Genomic DNA, 19,799 nt, shown 5'->3' on the forward strand with positions numbered 1-19,799 from the left:
GTATATTACATATCAACATTAGGATTTTTTGGCCTTTGATATCCCTTAATACAAGATGTGAAACTTCCTGAACATTTGGAATGCAGAACATCGCTTCCTCCTTTATTTCCTTGAATATACACAAATGTTTTATTTTGCTTATAAGGTAGTTATTAAGTTCCCCATCACCTCACACCAATCAACAAATTGCAGAGGAATGATTATTATTTACCTTTTATACAGGGCCCGGCCCCACCTAACTTTCGGTGAAATCAGTGGGAGCTGGATTAGGCCATATTTCAGTTGGAGCGCATAGTGCTTTCCAGACATAAAGACAATAAGATCCCTACCTCAAGAAGCTTAGTCTACACTAGACAGACAAATCAGTGAATAGCAACAGCAGATCATGCTAGGTACGAAGGTGGAGAGGGTCAACAGCAGAGGACAGAAAGGGTATGTAAAGTACTCCATAAAACTTGTTTAATATTTCTAGTGTTTTGCGCCTCTCTATACCATGTTCTTTTAATTCAGTATAATCAGGTACACATAGTGTCACAATGGAGATTAGGAGTGGAAAGCTAGTCAAAAGAAGTGAGCCTTGAGCAGAGATTTGGGAGGAGACAGATTAAGGTCTGCTGGCTCCATAAGGGTCAGTGAATGGCTGCAAAGAATGGAGGAAGTAGTGGCACAGTGCCTAAACAGGCTTCAGAAAGACATGAAACACAATTTTGCTCTATTTCTCTAAAACCTACTTTCAGGTTTGGTACTGATGTAAGTAACTAACAGATTAGGGATGTGATTTTTTTACCCATATAGTTAAACGGGTGTAACTCCCTAGTGCGAATTCAGGACAGGGCTACACTTAAAATGCTGCACTGATGCAGCTGCACCGCTGTAGCGGTTCAGTGAAGACACTACTACACCCACCGGAGAGGTTCTCCCATTGGGGTAGTTAATCCACCTCCCTGAGGTGGTAGCTATATAGAGGGGAGAAGCTCTCGAGTCAACATAGCCCTGTTTACATGGGGATTAGGTATTGCTCAGGGGTGTGAATTTTTCAGCCAGCAGTTATATCAATGGAAATTTATCGTTAGGGTGACCAGACAGCAAGTGTAAAAAATCGGGACAGGGGGTAGAGGGTAATAGGCGCCTATTATGAGAAAAAGACCCCAAAATCGGAACTGTCCCTAAACTTCGGGACACCTGGTCACCCTATTTATAGTGTACACCTGGCCTCGGTTACAGTGGACACTAGTAGTGCACCTTGTACCAGCACAGCTCATTCCCCTTCCTGGGCACGTGTAGCCCTGGGCTCCTCTCCGCCTTTCCTTCACTGGGAGCGGTGCGCCACGTACCCGCACCGCTCCCAGCAGCAAGCCGGCGCGTGTGCCCGCACCTCACAGCGAGCCCCTCCCCACCAAGCCACCAGCGACGCGCGGCTGGGGCCGAGCCCGCTCCTGCAGCCCTTCAGCACCGGGCCAGCGGACCCGCTGCCCGGTGCGGGGGGGGCGAGCGGCGGAAGGCCCAGCTAGGAGCCAGCCCGGGGAAGCAGAAGCCCCGTAGGGAGCGACCATCCCCTCCGCGGCAGCGTCTCGCGGCGGGGGAAGCCAGCGGGCTCGTGCTGGGCGCCGGCCTCGCGCTCGGGGCTCCCCGGAGCAGCCCCCGGCAGGGGCAGCCCGCGCGCGGATGGGCAGGGCCCGGGCCGGCTGCCTGGCAGCCGAGGCGTGGGGACACCAGGCTCCGCTCCCGCTGCGGCTCCTCTGTCCTGCCCCGCCGGGGAAGCCGGCTGCCGCGCCTGATTGGGCGGCTCCCCGCGCAGGCGCCGGGGGAGGGAAGCCAGGCCGGGGGCTTCGCCAGGGAAACGGGAGTGTTTACAGCCGCTTGCCCGCAGCGGCCCCGCCGCCGCTATGCCCGTGCGCTTCAAGGTGAGGGCGGCCGCCCGCCAGGCCTTCCCGGGCCCTGGCTTAGTCTCCGGCCTGCCCCCCGCGCCGTCCGGCCGAGCACCGGCGCTGTGCGAACCAAGCGGGCACGGAGCGGGTGATGAGCTGCGTGGAGTGGGGTCAGGGCCGGTCGGTCCTGGTCCTGTGTGGACACTGGGCTGGCAGGGGATGGTGCAGGACCCGTGTGGACACTGGGCTGGCAGGGGATGGGAGGATTGTACAGGACCTGTGTGGACTCTGGGCCGGCACAGGATGTGGGGATGGTACAGGACCTGTGTGGGCACTAGGCTGGCACGGGATGGGGGGGATGGTGCAGGACCTGTGTGAGCACTAGGCTGGCACGGGATGGGGGGGATGGTGCAGGACCTGTGTGGGCACTGGGCCGGCACGGGATGGGGGGATGTTACAAGACCTGTGTGGGCACGGGGCTGGCACAGGAAGGGGCGATGGTACAGGACCTGTGCGGGCACAGGGCTGGCATGGGATAAGGGGATGGTGCAGGACCTGTGTGGACACTGGGCTGGCATGGTATGGGGGGATGGTACAGGACCTGTGTGGGCACTAGGCTGGCATGGGATGGGGGGATGGTACAGGATAGGCGGATGGTGCAGGATCTGTGTGGGCACTGCACTGGCATAGAATCGTTTGTGTGGGCACTGGGGTACTGAGGTAGAGTACAGGAGGAGGGTTGCGTGTTGGTACAGGTACAGTGTGGCACCAGGCTAGCACAAGATGGGGGTGGCATGTGGGTGCTCATCCAGTAGCGGGTCTCTTATCTGAGACGAACTAAGGGGATGTGGCATCCCGCTCTTATTTATGTAGTACAAGAGATGTACGAGGTGTTCAGCAGAATATGTAGAAAAATAAGGTTCTTGCTTCAAAGAAGAGTGATTCAGACAAATATGATCCAAGGAACAAATTTGAGATGAACTGGATCCATAGTATTTATTTCTAAAAATGTAGTTAAAACTTAAAATAGTATGCAGATTCTAGATGGTATCCTTGACATGTGAAATGACTTTGTATTTGCACTGTTTCAGACATTACTGTCAGAAAACAGAACAAAAACTTTTTGCTTACTTTGATCAAGATTGTTTTAGAAGCAGAGTTACCTACCTGCTTATCTGACCGATTATGCTTTACAATGTGCCTGTGGATATTTAAGTGCTGGGAGATCTGTTGTTGGGAGGTAGGTGGAAAAATGGCACTACTCACAGTGTATGTCCATTTGCTGTAGGGATTGAGTGAATATAAGAGGAACTTCAAATGGAAAAAGTCAGATCTGTCAGAGTTTTGTAACCCTTCACGAGAGCAAAAATCCTCAAGGGCTGGACTTCGGTCTGATCAACTAGGTAAGCGATTAGAAATAACTGCCATAACTCATACATCATCTTTGCACAGAGCCCAAGTTTTGCAGAGAATGAACTAGTTTACATTATTTATCTAAAGTGAGAAATGTACATGTCGTTCAGTGGTGTATGTCCAGCTCTAAACATAGGCACAGAGTTAGCACAAGATGGGTTGTATTGCAGGGGTACAGGGTGGAGGTAATAAAGCAAATTAGTTATAGTAAAATAATTAGGCACTATTACTCTTTGCATGAAACAAGACAGAGGCAGGAATGGGAAGAGATGACAAAAGAGGCCACACATTAGGTGGAAGGCAAAAGATGAGTAGGAAAAGTTTGAACTAGTGAATAGGCATAAGAGATTAATGAAGGGATATAGATATGAAATAGTCTGCAGAGTGTACATATTAGAGTAAGATTGGTTGCCTTGTTTGAGCTTGACATTTAAGCATTATAAGAGTCATCTACTGGTAGTAAAATTGGTTGTCAATGTAAGCATCAGGCAATTTGATAGCTTTGTCAAGACAAGTAATTATCCTATCTTCCATCTCACCACCTTATGCTCTAAGTGCGAGGTAGTGTCTTTGACCTTGCCTTTTCTAACAATCATATAGCAATGTGTATGGTATTATTAAAAATATTCCCAAAACAGAACACTTGTTCCCCTGCCAAGAGAATGAGAATAAACACCTGACAGGTTGCAGTCATGTTGCTTAATGCGCTACTGGAAGTCTCTCAGACTTCCATATTATGGTGATGAGAGCAATATAAGAACATGCATAGTATAGAATAGAGGTGAGTTACAATGAGATTTCATGAAATGTGAATTATTAGGCACCTGGGACTCAATTCTGTGAGATGCTGAGTGCCTTTTCTATCAAGACCCAAGAGCTCAATTCTTCATGGAACTAGAGTTTTGTTGGAGGTGCTGAGCACATTCAGCTCCAAAGTGTCAGCACTGTGCTCAGCCCTGTGCACAATCAGGGCCCTGGTTTGGATAGTTCATCATGCCCTTCTCCTTGGCCTGGATCTTTTTTTTTTAAAATTGAACTGTAAGTAATCTCAGTTTAGGTTTTTAAAAAAAGATAACTTCAAGAAAGATCAAATCACAGGATAGGAAAATATCTACTTTAGGAAAACAGCAAGGTTTTTTTTTCTCTTGAGCTAAAAATAAATTACAATCCTTGTTAGCATGGAGAGTTAATTTAACAGTATCATGGCAGTTCTCTAACAAAAGTGCCATTGTTGTACAAGTCCCAACATTTGCACTTGCATTTTCTTATTAAGGAAACTGCACGTTTCTACCCATTGTTTTCATAGGAATACTACATTTTAAGTACCATTTGTGTCTTAAACTAGTACTTGCATTTTAACAATTTATAATCAACAAGTTGTCTCCATGTTACTGGATTTTATTAGTCAAATTATTTCCAAAATGAATATCTTAAAAATTGCAGTGATGCTTTTGAAATTGCTTTTCCATTCCTTTTGCTTCAGTCTGTTGCACAAGATGGAGTTTAATGTAACTTTGAATGAATTCAGCAGTGTTGATTTTTAAGTTAAACAGCTCCCCACACCCTTTTTGGAAAGTCCTCAGATGGAGTTTTGCAAGTGGCATTTAAAAATCACCTGGCCATCAGAGTCTTCTCTGTGTGTGTGTCTCAGGACACAAAATAAGAGTTTGGAACTGTGTTATCTGTGCTGGTTCTCTCTGGTCTCTCAAACCAACATGGTCTTCAAGTGGTCAGTGACAGCAAGACTCTCAAAGCAATTCCAAGAAAGCTACAAGCATTCCCTTTTATTTGAATCCAGTATTACTAACACCAAACATTCAAAAATCATGTCTTAGACCCAAAGTCACAGAAATGGCTAAAATCTCAATTAAAAAAATTGGGTAATTTTTATTGCCTTCTGATTTGAGCCTTTGTAAACTGTCACATTTTCAAGCTTTTTCCATAACTGTGAGGGCTAGAAACTTTAAACTAAGATTCTCATCTACTCACATGCCTCTGGGAGCTAGGGATTTAAGCTAAACATCAGATATCACAAGACTCAAAATCATGTGGGTTGGCAAAAAAGCCATCTGTTTTCATAGCTTTTGTTGTGCTTAGGTTATGTCTCCCAGACCTTTGCTTCCATTTTATATGCCCACCTCTTTTTCTGGTCACATTTAATCACACACATCCTTGGAACACTACTCACAGACACAGATTGGTGTCTCCACTGACTGATAATGTTTGGCTCACTTTTGGCTCTTTTCTGTTGAAATGCATACTTAATAGTTTCTCTTAACAGATTGTGGCAATTTAAGAATTACTCATAACACCTACCCAAACAAACAGATAGGTCAGCTTGAGTGCTGAAAATTTAATTCTGCCATATTCCCAGTGTTCCTCCAAATGTTACATTACTACTTTTGGCATTTATATGCTTTGTAGCCCAAACATTCTATGCATCTGACATTTTATATGCTACCTTCTGCCTGAAAGACAGTTTATTCTCTTTCCAGCTGTACCCTAGTTCCTCACAGATTAGTTTATATACTCTGCAACTATTCATCTCAGCCAAATAGAGTCCTTTGTTAGTTGTTTAACACTCTCCAGCAGGATTCTGTTGTCACACTTTAACTACTATATGTTTAACCACCCATTTCCCTCTTAAAATGACTAATTTTGTTCTCCTTATCTTACATAAATCAGCTATTTTTTTATTGTTTAAAACCATCTCAGATAATCAGTGTCTCTTTTTTGTGTCAATAGGGAAAGATGTTTCCTAAGCTTTAAAAATATTGTGTAATGTATTAAAGATATTAAGTTATTTTAAAGGCTACTCTCGAAGATTTTTTTTTTTTTTGAAAGAAGAAATCTGTGCAGGTGTCTGTGCAGAATGTTATTATGCATATGGTGACAGGTTACTGCTCTCCAGTGACTGTAAGGTTAAAACCTATTCAGCAATGCACCTATGCAACATACATAAGTAGTTTAGGAAGTTCCATGCCACGCTTGGCCAGTGCAGATTGATGATTTGATAATTTTAGCCAAATTAATCTTTGTAGTGACTGCGGGTTAAATTTCTGTCCTCAGCTATGCTCGCTGACTCCCATTGACTACACTGGAAGTTGCAAAAGAGGCTTGTACGACTTGATCTTGTGAGGTTTCAGAGTAACAGCCGTGTTAGTCTGTATTCGCAAAAAGAAAAGGAGTACTTGTGGCACCTTAGAGACTAACCAATTTATTTGAGCATAAGCTTTCGTGAGCTACAGCTCACTTCATCGGATGCATACTGTGAAAAGTACAGAAGATCTTTTTATACACACAAACCATGAAAAAATGGGTGTTTACCACTACAAAAGGTTTTCTCTCCCCCCACCCCACTCTCCTGCTGGTAATAGCTTATCTAAAGTGATCACTCTCCTTACAATGTGTATGATAATCAAGTTGGGCCATTTCCAGCACAAATCCAGGTTTTCTCCCAACCCCCCCACAAACCCACTCTCCTGTTGGTAATAGCAACAGAGACAAACACCTACAAGATCTCTATCAAGCATTCTTACAACTACAATACCCACCTGTGGAAGTGAAGAAACAGATTGATAGAGCCAGAAGAGTTCCCAGAAGTCACCTACAACAGGACAGGCCTAACAAAGAAAATAACAGAACGCCACTAGCCATCACCTTCAGCCCCCAACTAAAACCCCTCCAACGCATTATTAAGGATCTACAACCTATCCTTAAGGATGACCCAACACTCTCACAAATCTTGGGAGAGACAGGCCAGTCCTTGCCTACAGACAGCCTCCCGACCTGAATCAAATACTCACCAGCAACCACAAAGCACACAACAGAACCACTAACCCAGGAACCTATCCTTGCAACAAAGCCCGTTGCCAACTGTGCCCACATATCTATTCAGGGGACACCATCACAGGGCCTAATAACATCAGCCACACTATCAGAGGCTCGTTCACCTGCACATTCACCAATGTGATATATGCCATCATGTGCCAGCAATGCCCCTCCGCCATGTACATTGGTCAAACTGGACAGTCTCTACATAAAGAATAAATGGACACAAATCAGATGTCAAGAATTATAACATTCACAAACCAGTCAGAGAACACTTCAATCTCTCTGGTCACGCGACTACAGACATGAAAGTTGCGATATTACAACAGAAAAACTTCAAATCCAGACTCCAGCGAGAGACTGTTGAATTGGAATTCATTTGCAAATTGGATACAATTAACTTAGGCTTGAATAGAGACTGGGAGTGGCTAAGTCATTATGCAAGGTAACCTATTTCCCCTTGTTTTTCCTACCCCACCCCCCCCAGACGTTCTTGTTAAACCCTGGATTTGTGCTGGAAATGGCCCACCTTGATTATCATACACACTGTAAGGAGAGTGATCACTTTAGATAAGCTATTACCAACAGGAGAGTGGGTTTGTGGGGTGGTGGGGAGAAAACCTGGATTTGTGCTGGAAATGGCCCACCTTGATTATCATACACATTGTAAGGAGAGTGATCACTTTAGATAAGCTATTACCAACAGGAGAGTGGGTTTGTGGGGTGGTGGGGAGAAAACCTGGATTTGTGCTGGAAATGGCCCACCTTGATTATCATACACATTGTAAGGAGAGTGATCACTTTAGATAAGCTATTACCAGCAGGAGAGTGGGGTGGGGGGAGAGAAAACCTTTTGTAGTGGTAAACACCCATTTTTTCATGGTTTGTGTGTATAAAAAGATCTTCTGTACTTTTCACAGTATGCATCCGATGAAGTGAGCTGTAGCTCACGAAAGCTTATGCTCAAATAAATTGGTTAGTCTCTAAGGTGCCACAAGTACTCCTTTTCTTTTTGATCTTCTGACAGGCTAAGCACCCACATCTTCCACTGACTCAGCTGGGAATTAAAGGCACTCAGCATGTATGTAAGAGCTCAACATTTCACAGGCCCATAGTTTGTAAACTGTCTTTGCTCAAAGATCTACAAAATTTATTAAAAATCAATCTAGTGTTATATATTCAGATTCTCATCCCAGTATGTTAACATTCTGATCTTGTGTTCCAGTGTCTTTAAATCCTAATAGACTTATTTTATTGTGCTCAAGCTTAATGCATATTTTGTAGGAATCACAAGAGAGCCAAACTTCATTTCCAAGAGAAGGGTGCCTTACTTCAATGCACAGATTTCAAAGTCCTTTGATTGGAGAGGGGACAGCGATTTGGAGGGATATTTGGACGACGCACCAGAATTCGAAGGCGCTGGGCCTGCAGAGTCACACACAGATAACCACAATAATGATAGAAATCTGGAAAACATTGAAACACCTGAAGCACCCAGGCTTCCTAAAAAAATTCGGTCTCACTCTGCAGATTCTAGAATTGAATCACCCATCACCCTTGCAGAAAACAGTAGGAAGAAGTTGCCACCCGCAGCTCCAGTGAACCAGAAAGCAGTATTTGTATCTCCAAAAAAGCACTTAGAAAAAATGGATAATGGGGTAGGGATCATTAGAAAAACTTTTTCCCTTTCTTATAGTCTATGGTTGAAGTTAATAATGTGACTATTACAGTAAATTAAATACAGTTAAGCAAGCTTTCATGCTTAAAACTTTCTTCTTTTTGTTATAACTTTGTCTCTATGCAACTCTGTATTTTGATGTTAATCTATGTTAAGACCCCATTATGTTGGAAGAGCTGTTTGTTAGGACCAGATTCTGATTCCACTTAAGTCCATGGGAGTTTTACCATTTATTTCAAGTGAACTAGAATTTAGCCCATGATTTGTAGTCTTCCAAGATATTGTCGAGAATGAAATAGCATATCTTTCATTTAGTTAGTTGGCCTGATCTAAGGATGTGGATTATAACAGCTTAGTTAAAAGAAAATTGCAGCAGCAGAAAGTAGAGGAGAACAATAAGTGGAGATTTTTCTGGTTCATTGACAGTTTCACAGAGTCCTGCAAAAGAAATCGGGCATGAATATTTCACCTTCAAATAGTTTCCCCAGAAATTCTGAATATCAAAGGCAGTTTTTATGGAAAACCCCCCAAAAAAACTCTCCAATGCTTGCAGCTGACCAGGTAATTTTAAAGAATCTGAAAAGTAAATATATAATTTAGTTTATCAGTCAATAAAGTCATTTAATTACCATACTTTCCTTATATTTTGTTATGGTAGATTGGTATGTTATTTACAGTGCCACTTTTGTTTTATAATATATAAAAGCCCATTTATTCACATATGATCCCTTATAAAAGGATCTGATCCTGCCTCCCCCTATGCAAGCAAAACTCTCATTGCAATTTCATGTACTTCAGTGGGAATTTTGCTTGTGTAGAGTCTGCAGGATCAGTTCAATAATAGGTAGGTGTTGTAATATCACATTGTTTAAATTATGAAAGACTTCACAGAGCGCTCCTTTTCATTGAGATTTTATTACTAATCTGTACGATGCTCTCCTAATTGGTGGTCATTAAAACAGCTGTTCCATTGCAAAGAACAGGAAGTCTGAAGCTGTAAGGTGTTTTTTTTCTTTTGAAGTTTACTCCAAAAACATACAGTGTAAGGGCCCTGACCCTGCAAATGTTTACACGTGTGTTTAAATTTACTGCTGTTTACTACAAATTTGAGATCAGTGGGACTACTCAGAATAGTAAAGTTATACATATGTAAAGTGTTAGCAGTATCAGGATTTAAGATTGAAATTTTTATCATGAGATTCTAGTGTTATTAACAGAGTATTGTATCTTGACTTTCTGACGTATATCTGTAAACAACCTGATGAAAAGTACATCTGAATATTACAGTAGTAGAGATACCTGATCCTTAAACAGGTGTATTAAGAATGCCCAAATTATCTTGACCTCAAGATAATTGTTCTAATCCAAGCCCATATAGCAAAGTTGAGGAAAATTTATCTCTATGGCATATGGCGTGTCCTTTAAGTTTCAATAATCTGTGGGAAGATCAGGTCTGACCAGTTGTAGAATTTGCTTGACTATTACATCTTCGTTTATAATACAGAATTAATTGCAGAAAAAGGAATGGATCAAATTACTGTGCAATAAGAGCCTTATTTTAAACCATGAAAGAGTCCATCAGTACTTACTGACAGGCTGTAATGTAGGTTTTATCGTGTATTGTTTCAAAAATCTGTGATCCCGAATACCAATCTAAAGGTGAATTGCAAAGATTTGCCAACTACCTTTGTCCCCAACCGAAGAAAATATGCTTTTTTAAAAAAAAATAAAATAAAGTCACAAATAAGGAAAAGTAGTTGGGTCTAGACTTAGAAATGTCTCTGAATTACATTCATGCAAAGGAATAAACTGAAAAATAATTACTGAAATTAAGTAATTTCCCCATTTAGCCTATAAATCTAATAGGTAACTTTTCCTCATGCAGTATTTGTTCACCCTTTGCTTCTCTGTGTGCATATTGGAGGAATCACTAAGGTAACTAATTTTGAAAATTTGACTTTAAGATTAGGAAATTAACTTCTTTTGTTTTTTAAATTCAAAGGTTATTCACAATACAAGTAAATCCATTCCCCCATTTAAGTCTCCCACAATTATCCCTGAAACTGAATATGAGAGAAGTTTCAAAGTTTCTCCTCCAGCGATGGGACCAAAACTGAGGTGTGATTTGGAAGAGAGAGAATTTCCTGTATGTGCACCAGTAAATATCTCCCCTGAAAGAAAGGTATTCATATACATCTTTGAATGGTATTTCAGTAGTCTGTTTATAGTGTTTTTTTCTGTTAAGTTTTATAATTATTCCATTTGACATTGCAGTCCATTGGGAATGATTCTGCTCTAAAAAAGGACTCTAAAAATAACATTGTGAGGCTCCCTGGTTTTGTCTCTGTGATTTCTGTGTCAAGTGTGCTCAGTTTCCAAAATAAAAGATTTTTCTTTTTGCTAACTGCCAACCCAAATCCTTAGCTTGGCTCTGAGATTCTTTCCTTTCTATGTACTGCTGCTAGCAATATGGATTCTGCCAGGCAAGTTATGCACTGCTTGGCACCTGTGCAGTCTCTTGATGACCAAGAAGGAGTAGAATTCAGTTAACTTTCTATTGAGTGTGTTGGTTCTCAAAGTCTAACAGGAGTAAAAAGCAATAATTTTTTTGTAATCACAAAACTCCAAAGCTATGCATTTGAACATGTACAAGGAACAAATCCAGTGTGTGTAAAGGTACCAATTTTACAGTCAATTTTCAGACTATAGTTACACTTAAAGAAAAAAATGGGTGCAGGGATTGTAACTTTTATTCAACTCACTTTTTAAGTTGATAGCACACCATGTAGTATAGACAGATTCCAGTGTCTAGTTCAAACGTTAGGATGTCTTTTGTAAAGCCCAGACAGCAGTCAACTACCTTTTAGGTCTTACATACACTAAATTATTTTTGCAAAGATTTCTTAACCATTGCTATTGCCAGTTCAGCTGCACTACCACCAGCGCACTTGAAGTTTAGAGAAGGTGTGGGTTGTTGGTGCAGGTTTGGCACCAATTCGTCTTGAGTTGGTTTAGAATACACTATGGTAAAAACACTGGTAGTGACAGGGGCTTTTTTTCCTGGTAGCAGAGCTGAACTAATTATACCAGTAGTAAAAAATGTTTAGAAAAAATATCGGTGTAGACACAGCCTTCAGGGAACATGACGATAGTCTTTTTATTAAATTCAGATCCACTGGAATAATGGTATTCTGTCTGGCTGAGAGTTCCAAACTACGTAAAATCTAACCTACTTTGCACAGTAGTAGGATAAACAAGATTTTTCTAGTATGCTGCTCACTGTTTTACCCATTTTAAAGCCCTACAGAGTAGGCTATGCATCCTTCAGTAATGAGGTCTGGATGGGACTCTGTTCAGTCCATCATATCTGTTTCTTGATAAACTAGCTTTTGCCCTCTGTTTTGCTTCTCTAGCAAGTATGAAGAAAGTCTGAAAAGTTTGGGGTTTGGTTTAAGTTTTCTGCTTATTTTTAAACATTGGAAATACAGGTTATAGTGTACCCTGGAAGAGAACAGGAGAATTAAGTAAAATTATAACAAGAGAAGAGACAGTTGAGCAAATGAAGGAGTAAGGAATTTTTAGTTACGCTGTCTGAAACATTTTTTATATATATTTATCTTCAGTGATGAATATATATTTTGGAGAACAGTGTGTTTCTAAAGATTCATCACACCCACCCCTTCAGTTACAGTGTGCTCTTGCAATATACATCTGAGGGCCTCCAGCAAAACCAGACAGCCACATGTGACAAAGCTGAGATTTAAGGTAAAAAACAAGCAGGAAAAATGACAAATTTGAACAGGGGAAAAACCCTCAAACCTTTTGTAAATCACAACGCAGCAAAAAAGAGCGCAAGCCAAGTTTTCTAAAAAATCCTAAAATTCTTCTCACGTCACTTTTAGGGGCTTTCTCACAAAATAATAGAAGAAATACAAAAATTCCCCCTACTTTAGTGCAACATTAAAGATGTACCATATTTTTTAAATTTCAGAAATGCAAAGATAAGATTTATATAGCAGTATTAACTTAGCCACCTTGCATAGGTGTAGTGCTATTTTATTCCTGTGGTTTCTTATTAAATGTGTAGTTTTATGTTAAATGTATTCCATAAAGTATATAGGATGTATGATGTGGCTGAGTGAATGTTGCAGTAGGAACCTGAATATTGGCATTTCCAGGCTTTGAGATTTTTTCAAAACAAGCAAGCTTAACATTGTTGTCTTGTAGAGATTACATTAAATATGTGTATGAGAGCTTGTCTACATGTATGTTAGTGCGCAACATGTGGGTGTGCACTAACTGGCCATGTAGACCCTGCTGGCGTACACTAAAAGTTCCCTAGTGTGCACTGAATAGCTGGCTAGCCAACAGTACTGCAGAAAAGGATTGGGGGTTATAGTGGATCATAAACTGAATATAAGCCAACAACGGGATGCAGTTGCAAAAAAGGCTAATATAATTCTGGGATGTATTAACAAGAGTGTCATATGTAAAACGCAGGAGGTAAACATTCCACTTTACTGAGCATTGGTGAGGCCTCAACTGGAGACTGTGTCCAGTTTTGGGCTCCACACTTTAAGAATGGTGGGGACAAATTGGAGATAGTTCAGAGGAAAGCAATAAAAATGATAAAAGGTTTAGAAAACCTGACCTGTGAAGAAAGGTTTAAAAAACTGGACATGTTTAGTCTTGAGAAAAGGAGGCTGGGGGAGACCTCAGAACAGTCATCAGATATATTAAGGGGTGTTATAAAAAGGACTATGATCAATTGTTCTCCATGTCCGCTGAAGGTAGGACATGATGTAAAGGGCTTAATTTGCAGCAATGGATATGCAGATTAGATATTAGGAAAAACTTTCTACCTATAAGGGTATTTAAGTTCTGAAATAGACTTCCTAGGAAGGTTGTGGAATTTGCATCATAGGAGGTTTTAAAAAACAGATTGGACAAGCACCTGTCAGGGATGGCCTTGGGGTACTTGGTCCTGCATCAGTGCAGGGTACTGGACTTGATAACTTCTTGAGGTCCCTTCCAGCCCTATATTTCTATGATTCTATCATTTAGAATGTTAAAAAAAAAAAAAAAAAAGGCTAGTGTGACATAGAATTTGCATTTGCGGAGTTTGTTTAGTTTGTTAGCTAATATGGTATTTCTAAAATTATCTTTGCCTTAGAATGAAAGGAAAGAAACATTCCTAAAGCCAGCGGGAGATTCACCAAAACAAGGGAAATCAGAAACAGAACAGAAACCACCCAAACGAAAAAATAAACAACATATTACTCAAAAGCCCCGCTCTTTACATACAAGTCTTGGGTATGTATATATAGAAAAACTGAACTTAGGTATTCAGCACCCTAATATTGTGAGGGGTGGTGGGCATTCATCATTTTGACATTGGAATCAAGTGTATTACCTTAGCATATCTGTCTAACACCTCTTGTCCACATACCTCTTTTTTTTCAACTTCATACTAGCATTGTGATTGTGCTTGCTGTGGATAAACCAAAACACTGCTTCATCCTTCACCAGCTCATGCTGGATCAGTGTAGTGCTGGAAACAAAAGCAGGAGTTCGGTTAGTTCTCCCAGTCCAGTCCCCTATTGCTGCTGTTTATCTTTCAGTGACTGCTTTGAAAATGTAGACTGCTAACTCAGTCACCTGTCAAACTGCTCACTTACTGGTTGCATGCTGGCCTTGAGGTACTTGGTTGTTCTCTGCTCTGCCCAGTTCCCACCATGCCTCATCATAGGAAGGCACACAAGATTAACATGAAAACTTTCCTGAGCCATAGAGTCACCTGAAAAACATGGAGAAAACTGAGTTAGTCAGATGATGCTATGGGTATTGCATATACCTTCTGCCTCTCAGCATTACTTACATTGCCAGGATTGCCTTGGTAGTCCATACACTTTTTTAAATTTTTTTTTAAAGCAGCAGCTCCTATGCTTCTAAGATTTGAAAAAGAGAAAAAGAAAACCCCAGAAAATGGACATTAATCAGAAACGTACAATCCACCCCACCACCTTCATTCTCTAGTAAATCCATGTGCCTCCCCATTGTGCTCCTTCACCCACTTGTCATCTTTAAGGTTTTACTGGGATGGGGTGGCTCTGTGTCTTCTGTCTAAGCCTGGGCCACTCCTGTCTCTGGACCTTGGAAGATAAGTTTGTTTTGCTACAAACCAAGAAAAAACACAAAGGCAACAGATGCATTTATTCATGGAAAAATAAATGAAAATAAAATGAGATTAGGCTCCTTAACTCTTTGGTTGTCAGTGTTTCGGCGTTCAGGCTCAGAGTCAGTTTGGCAGTGGCTTTTGAGGGAAGGCTGGTGATCGTCTGCCATGGTATCTGATTTCTGTAAGACTGTAGCCGCTGCCCTTCATGATTCTACAGTGGCTATTTGTGCAGGACAGAAGCATTCAAAGCAGTTACTAGAGCAAATCCAAATTGTGAACATGCAAACACACAACACTTATCTATTGATAGAAAGAAACTGCATCTGATATGTGTCAATGCTTTGCAGTATATACTCCTGAAACAGAATGACTAGTGTGGATGCGCTGCAGTGTTGCTTCTTGAGCTGGTTCAATCACACCATCATAGTAGAACATACGGGACCAAGTTGTGTCAGTTTCAGGGAAGGGAAAACAGGACTCTGTTTGGTCAAAAGTTAGGAGAGATGTCAACTATGAATTTTTCCTACATATTAATATATACTGGGTTAATTTCACTTTTTAACTTTTGCCTTTTATAGTCTGTATTCCTGAAGAGATGTTGGACAAAAGGTTATTTCAAGTTTATGCTGAAAATGAAGTTAGTTGTATTTTGGGCCAAGATTAAAAGAGGATGATTGAAGTGCTCAGCAATTTTTTAGGTAGACAGAGCTAATTTCAGTATATGTGTTTATGTTTGTACGTTTCACATGAGGGGAAATGTGTGAAGACTAATTAATTTTAGTAAGTGCTGAGCACTATTGAAAATCACAGTACTTTGTTAGGTGCCTAAATATGCCTAACTTGAGGCACACGTTTTTCAAAGTTTTGGCTTTGGAATTCATCTTTAATTGTCATGCAGCTTTTACTGTGCAATAGCACTTATAATTATATTTATGTAATTATGAAATTTGTTTTTAAACAGTCTCCTAGATGATAAACAAAATAAATTAAATTTTACTGTCTTCCCCCCCTCCCCCTTAATGTTCTAGGAAGGTGAACACTGAATATAGATCAAAATTTTTGTCCCCAGCTCAATATTTATACAAAGATGGAGCTTGGTCACGTATCAGGAGAAACATGCCAGATCAAGTGAGTATCCATATAAAATTTTCTAAGCATTCTTTTAGGGCCCCAGTGAGCAAGGTGCTGAGGGTCCTCATCTCCCATTGAGGAAATTCAGGATTCACCCCCTTTGTAGGGGGACCAACCCCAAGGTACTCCATTCTATCAAATCCTTGCAATATCTTTGTGTGGTTCATGGGGCAGACATTGTGACTCCACAGTGGGACTTCCGTGCCTAGGACATGCTGAGAAGGTAGGGTCCAACTAGTTATGACCAAACCAGAGTGGAAATGTAATTGAGATGGTCTGTGGGAAAGGCCTCTCATTCTGAGTGTTTGCAGAGTCAGTGTTCAAAGAAACTAATGCAGAGGGAGTGAAAAGGAATTGTATTCCGACCCCTTGCTTCACTTGCTATACCAAGCAAGTTTACTTTGCTTTGTTGAGATAAAGATATGTTTTGCCTAAATGTGTATATATAGTATTGTATGGGGAACTAATTTTGTAGTTTGTTCAGATGTGTCACTGTAAAATTTTAGAACAACTGAACCTCATAATAATTACTGTGAAACCAAACTCATGAGGACCTAAGAGGACTAAAAACAAACAGTATTTTTTACTTTTGGTATGTATTAAACCTCAGCTTAGTACAATTAAAATTTTAGGAATTTCTAAGTTATTGAGCACACTCTGATTGCAAGTGTTATGGAAACCCTTTGCTTTTAAAGTGAAATACCATTTTGTCAGATGACGACTTCCCATGCCCGTAGGATTTGAGATATTGTGAAGGTAACACTCAAAACTCCAGGGAGGGAGTTTGAGATAGTGTGTGGCTGTAAGGTAACCCAAACTGGTTATGGGGTGGGTGAGGACAAGGAAATAAAATGTTTATCTGCTAGAATCTTTTTTCCTACTACTTTTTAGTCTAATCATGCAGTACTTATCAAAATCATGGATGAAGCGGCTGTTAATGGAGAACTACTTTGTGCCTTATCAGGCAATAGTGATCCTTACTGGGGTGAGGTGGAGAGTTTTAGGAGGTAAATGTTTGTGGCCTTTCATTAGAGAGTAAGAGAAATGAGGAAATTCCCACATTCTAGGATAATAGACCTATGTTTCCAGTTGAGCCTGGCCTTCCCCAAGAGATTTTTTGTTTATGGGGAGTCACAGAGAAAGCTAGTTGGAAGTCACATGGGAACAAAGAGGTTCCATGATGAAGTATTCAAAACAAAACTGGTAGGATTGTACACTCACTCACTCTTCTCTCCACCAGATTCTCGTTTACTTATGACAGTATATTTTTATAGTGTATACTTCAAAAGTTGTTTAACTTTCCCTTTCATCTTCCTTGACTGGGCTCTGCCATTCAGATTCTGATTTATACTTCACCTGAGAGTATATCAGGCTAGTTCTGCCTGTAGACAGAGAGCAGTATATAGCTCTTAGAGCAGGGGTGCAGCAGCACCCCCTGGCTTAAAGTGCTTTCCCTCATATACACGGTTTACAGTTTGGTTCAATGGCTTTGAGCACTCCCACTATAAAAAGTGTTCCAACACCACTGTTCTAGAGGGGTGTTCTCATCTTGCTGGCTCTTATTACTGTGTCTGACTAATATCCTCACACAATGAAATGAGAATACAATATAACCCTTTGTCTCTGAAATAGTTTCACTAGGGAGGCTTGTAGTTATTTTTATTATACCTTTTAACTAATTAAAAATGAGTTGAAGTAGTAAAGGCTGAAAAGTAAGTTAAAGCTGGGAATTTACCAAGCTTCAGGAGAAAAGGTACAAGAAGGACTTAAAACAAGTTAATAACTCTTATGGACCTGATCTTTGCTTCTCCACTAGTTTTTCTTGAGTTAAGGCCTGCAAGATCAGGCCATATGTGACAAATAATAAATAGAACTGAATAAAATATTTCAGATACATTTGCAATTTAAAAGATTTCCACCATCTGAGAAATAGATTTCTGTAAATCAGTGAGACGAATATAGATCCCTAACTGGAAGAAAAAGTGAAGCTATGATCAGTTAAATAAAAACCCCCAAAACAATCGCCCCTCCTTTTCCCCAAAAAAGAAAATAAAAAACAGTGACACAAATGTGCTTTGGCCCTTCACAACTTAGACCTTTTCTGCCTAGCTGATCTTGTAATTTATCACGCTGTCATCCACCACTGTCACTTTGCCAACAACGCTAGCTTTTACTGCCCACCCTGTCAGCTTCTCCGTTCAACCACCACCCTGCCTTCTCCATGCCATCCCGGATGCATGTGGAAAAGTTCCATGAAAAGATGTATACAACTACTATCTTAACTCTATCAAATCTCTCCTTAAAACTGGCCTCTGCTCTGACATCTACAAAACATTGCTTGCTGATTGTAGCTAGATAGGTTCCCGCATTCCTACCATTCCTCTTACTTTACCTCTACCTCCAATTTAAAAAGTGTAACAAAACTGTGCCAGTCATGCCTGTATTTATTTCCTTGAGTGTTATATCCCCATTCCCAGGCCTTTGGTCAGATCTACACTCTGAAGGTTTTACCAATATAGTTATATCAGCAAAAATAACGAGGAGTCCTTGTGGCACCTTAGAGACTAACAAATTTATTTATAACTCCTCGTTATTTTTGCTGATACAGACTAACATGGCTACCACTCTAATAGTTATATCAGTATTCTGTTCTGGCAACGTGCTCCTAGAGCGGACGCAGAATATAATGACAAAACTGCATTTTTACTGGTATAGTCATGGCAACCGCACCTGTGTTTCCGCAGCAAAGGGACCCACTCTCAGGCTTCCAGATCCTCAGTTGATGCCTTTCTGGGTGAAGACCTGCATCTCTCTCCCTCCCAACAGGGGTATTTCCAGCATACACAGTTCTCTGCCTTCACTGTATTATCCCCAGCACAGACAGGTTGCTCAAGGACACATGCTTGCTTTCTCTTCAGAGACGGTTAATAGGTATAATTGCTACAGTTATAAGGTACTACACAGCACTTCCTATGCAAGCCTACTTTATTCTTAAGATAAAAAACATTACAGAGAAAATATATTAAAAATAAAAGAAATTACATGCATGCTAATAAGTTTACCAGAGTTCACCCTAACATGGATCCTGACATCCAAAGGGACTGCTTGTAGCTACAAGTTCATCACAGCTTCAGTTCAGAACAAGCACCCAGATTTATGAGGCCTCAGTAGATCCAGTCCTTTTAACTCTTCCCAAAGAATAAGGGCCCTCAGGACAAAGAGTCCTCTCCATTTGCTGGATCCGGAAGAAGGCCATGAGCCAGTTTAAAACCAGGGTGTTTATCCAAAAAGCCTTTCTTTGTCTGTTGTTCCCTGGAGAATCCAGTTTGAATTAGTATATGTACATCTTACCAGAGAGGTCGCCTCAAAGGGCTGATAATGGAGGAGGTGCATTAGCATCCCCCTTCCTACTAGAGAAGGTATCTATAGTGCCACAATAGCACATACACAATTGCATTTTTAATACAGTGTAGCCCAAAGGTACTAACCCTAATTGAATAAGGTTTAACCAAATTCAAAAAAGTTTCTTAATTCAATAAGATTTATTCAAGATATTGTCAGTCGGCCACATAGCTTATTCAAGCCTCTCCTCAGCAAAAGTGCAGTTTTGCTGGTGTAACTGTATCTACAGTACGGGGGTCCTTGCCAGCACACACATGTCAGTCAGGGGTTCACACATCATCACACCCCCATAAACTAA

At 40.8% G+C, this 19,799-nt stretch overlaps 1 protein-coding gene across 3 annotated transcripts in view; it reads left to right on the forward strand.

Moving 5' to 3' along the window:
* Positions 1-1,738: 1,738 nt before the first annotated feature.
* MDM1 (Mdm1 nuclear protein) overlaps positions 1,739-19,799 on the forward strand; it is a 35,279-nt gene continuing 17,218 nt past the window's right edge. Inside the window, exons 1-7 of one of the 3 annotated variants that reach the window (XM_074942087.1) lie at positions 1,739-1,904; positions 3,157-3,271; positions 8,397-8,770; positions 9,217-9,351; positions 10,793-10,972; positions 13,964-14,103; positions 15,997-16,096. In XM_074942087.1, the coding sequence (XP_074798188.1) occupies positions 1,887-1,904; positions 3,157-3,271; positions 8,397-8,770; positions 9,217-9,351; positions 10,793-10,972; positions 13,964-14,103; positions 15,997-16,096 (1,062 nt within the window). In that variant the 5' untranslated portion in view covers positions 1,739-1,886. The remainder of the gene's footprint in view (positions 1,905-3,156; positions 3,272-8,396; positions 8,771-9,216; positions 9,352-10,792; positions 10,973-13,963; positions 14,104-15,996; positions 16,097-19,799) is intronic. The other 2 variants (XM_074942088.1, XM_074942089.1) reach the window with 2 other exon arrangements.

Source organism: Natator depressus, chromosome 1 (genome assembly GCF_965152275.1).
Source record: "Natator depressus isolate rNatDep1 chromosome 1, rNatDep2.hap1, whole genome shotgun sequence".
NCBI lineage: Eukaryota > Metazoa > Chordata > Testudines > Cheloniidae > Natator > Natator depressus.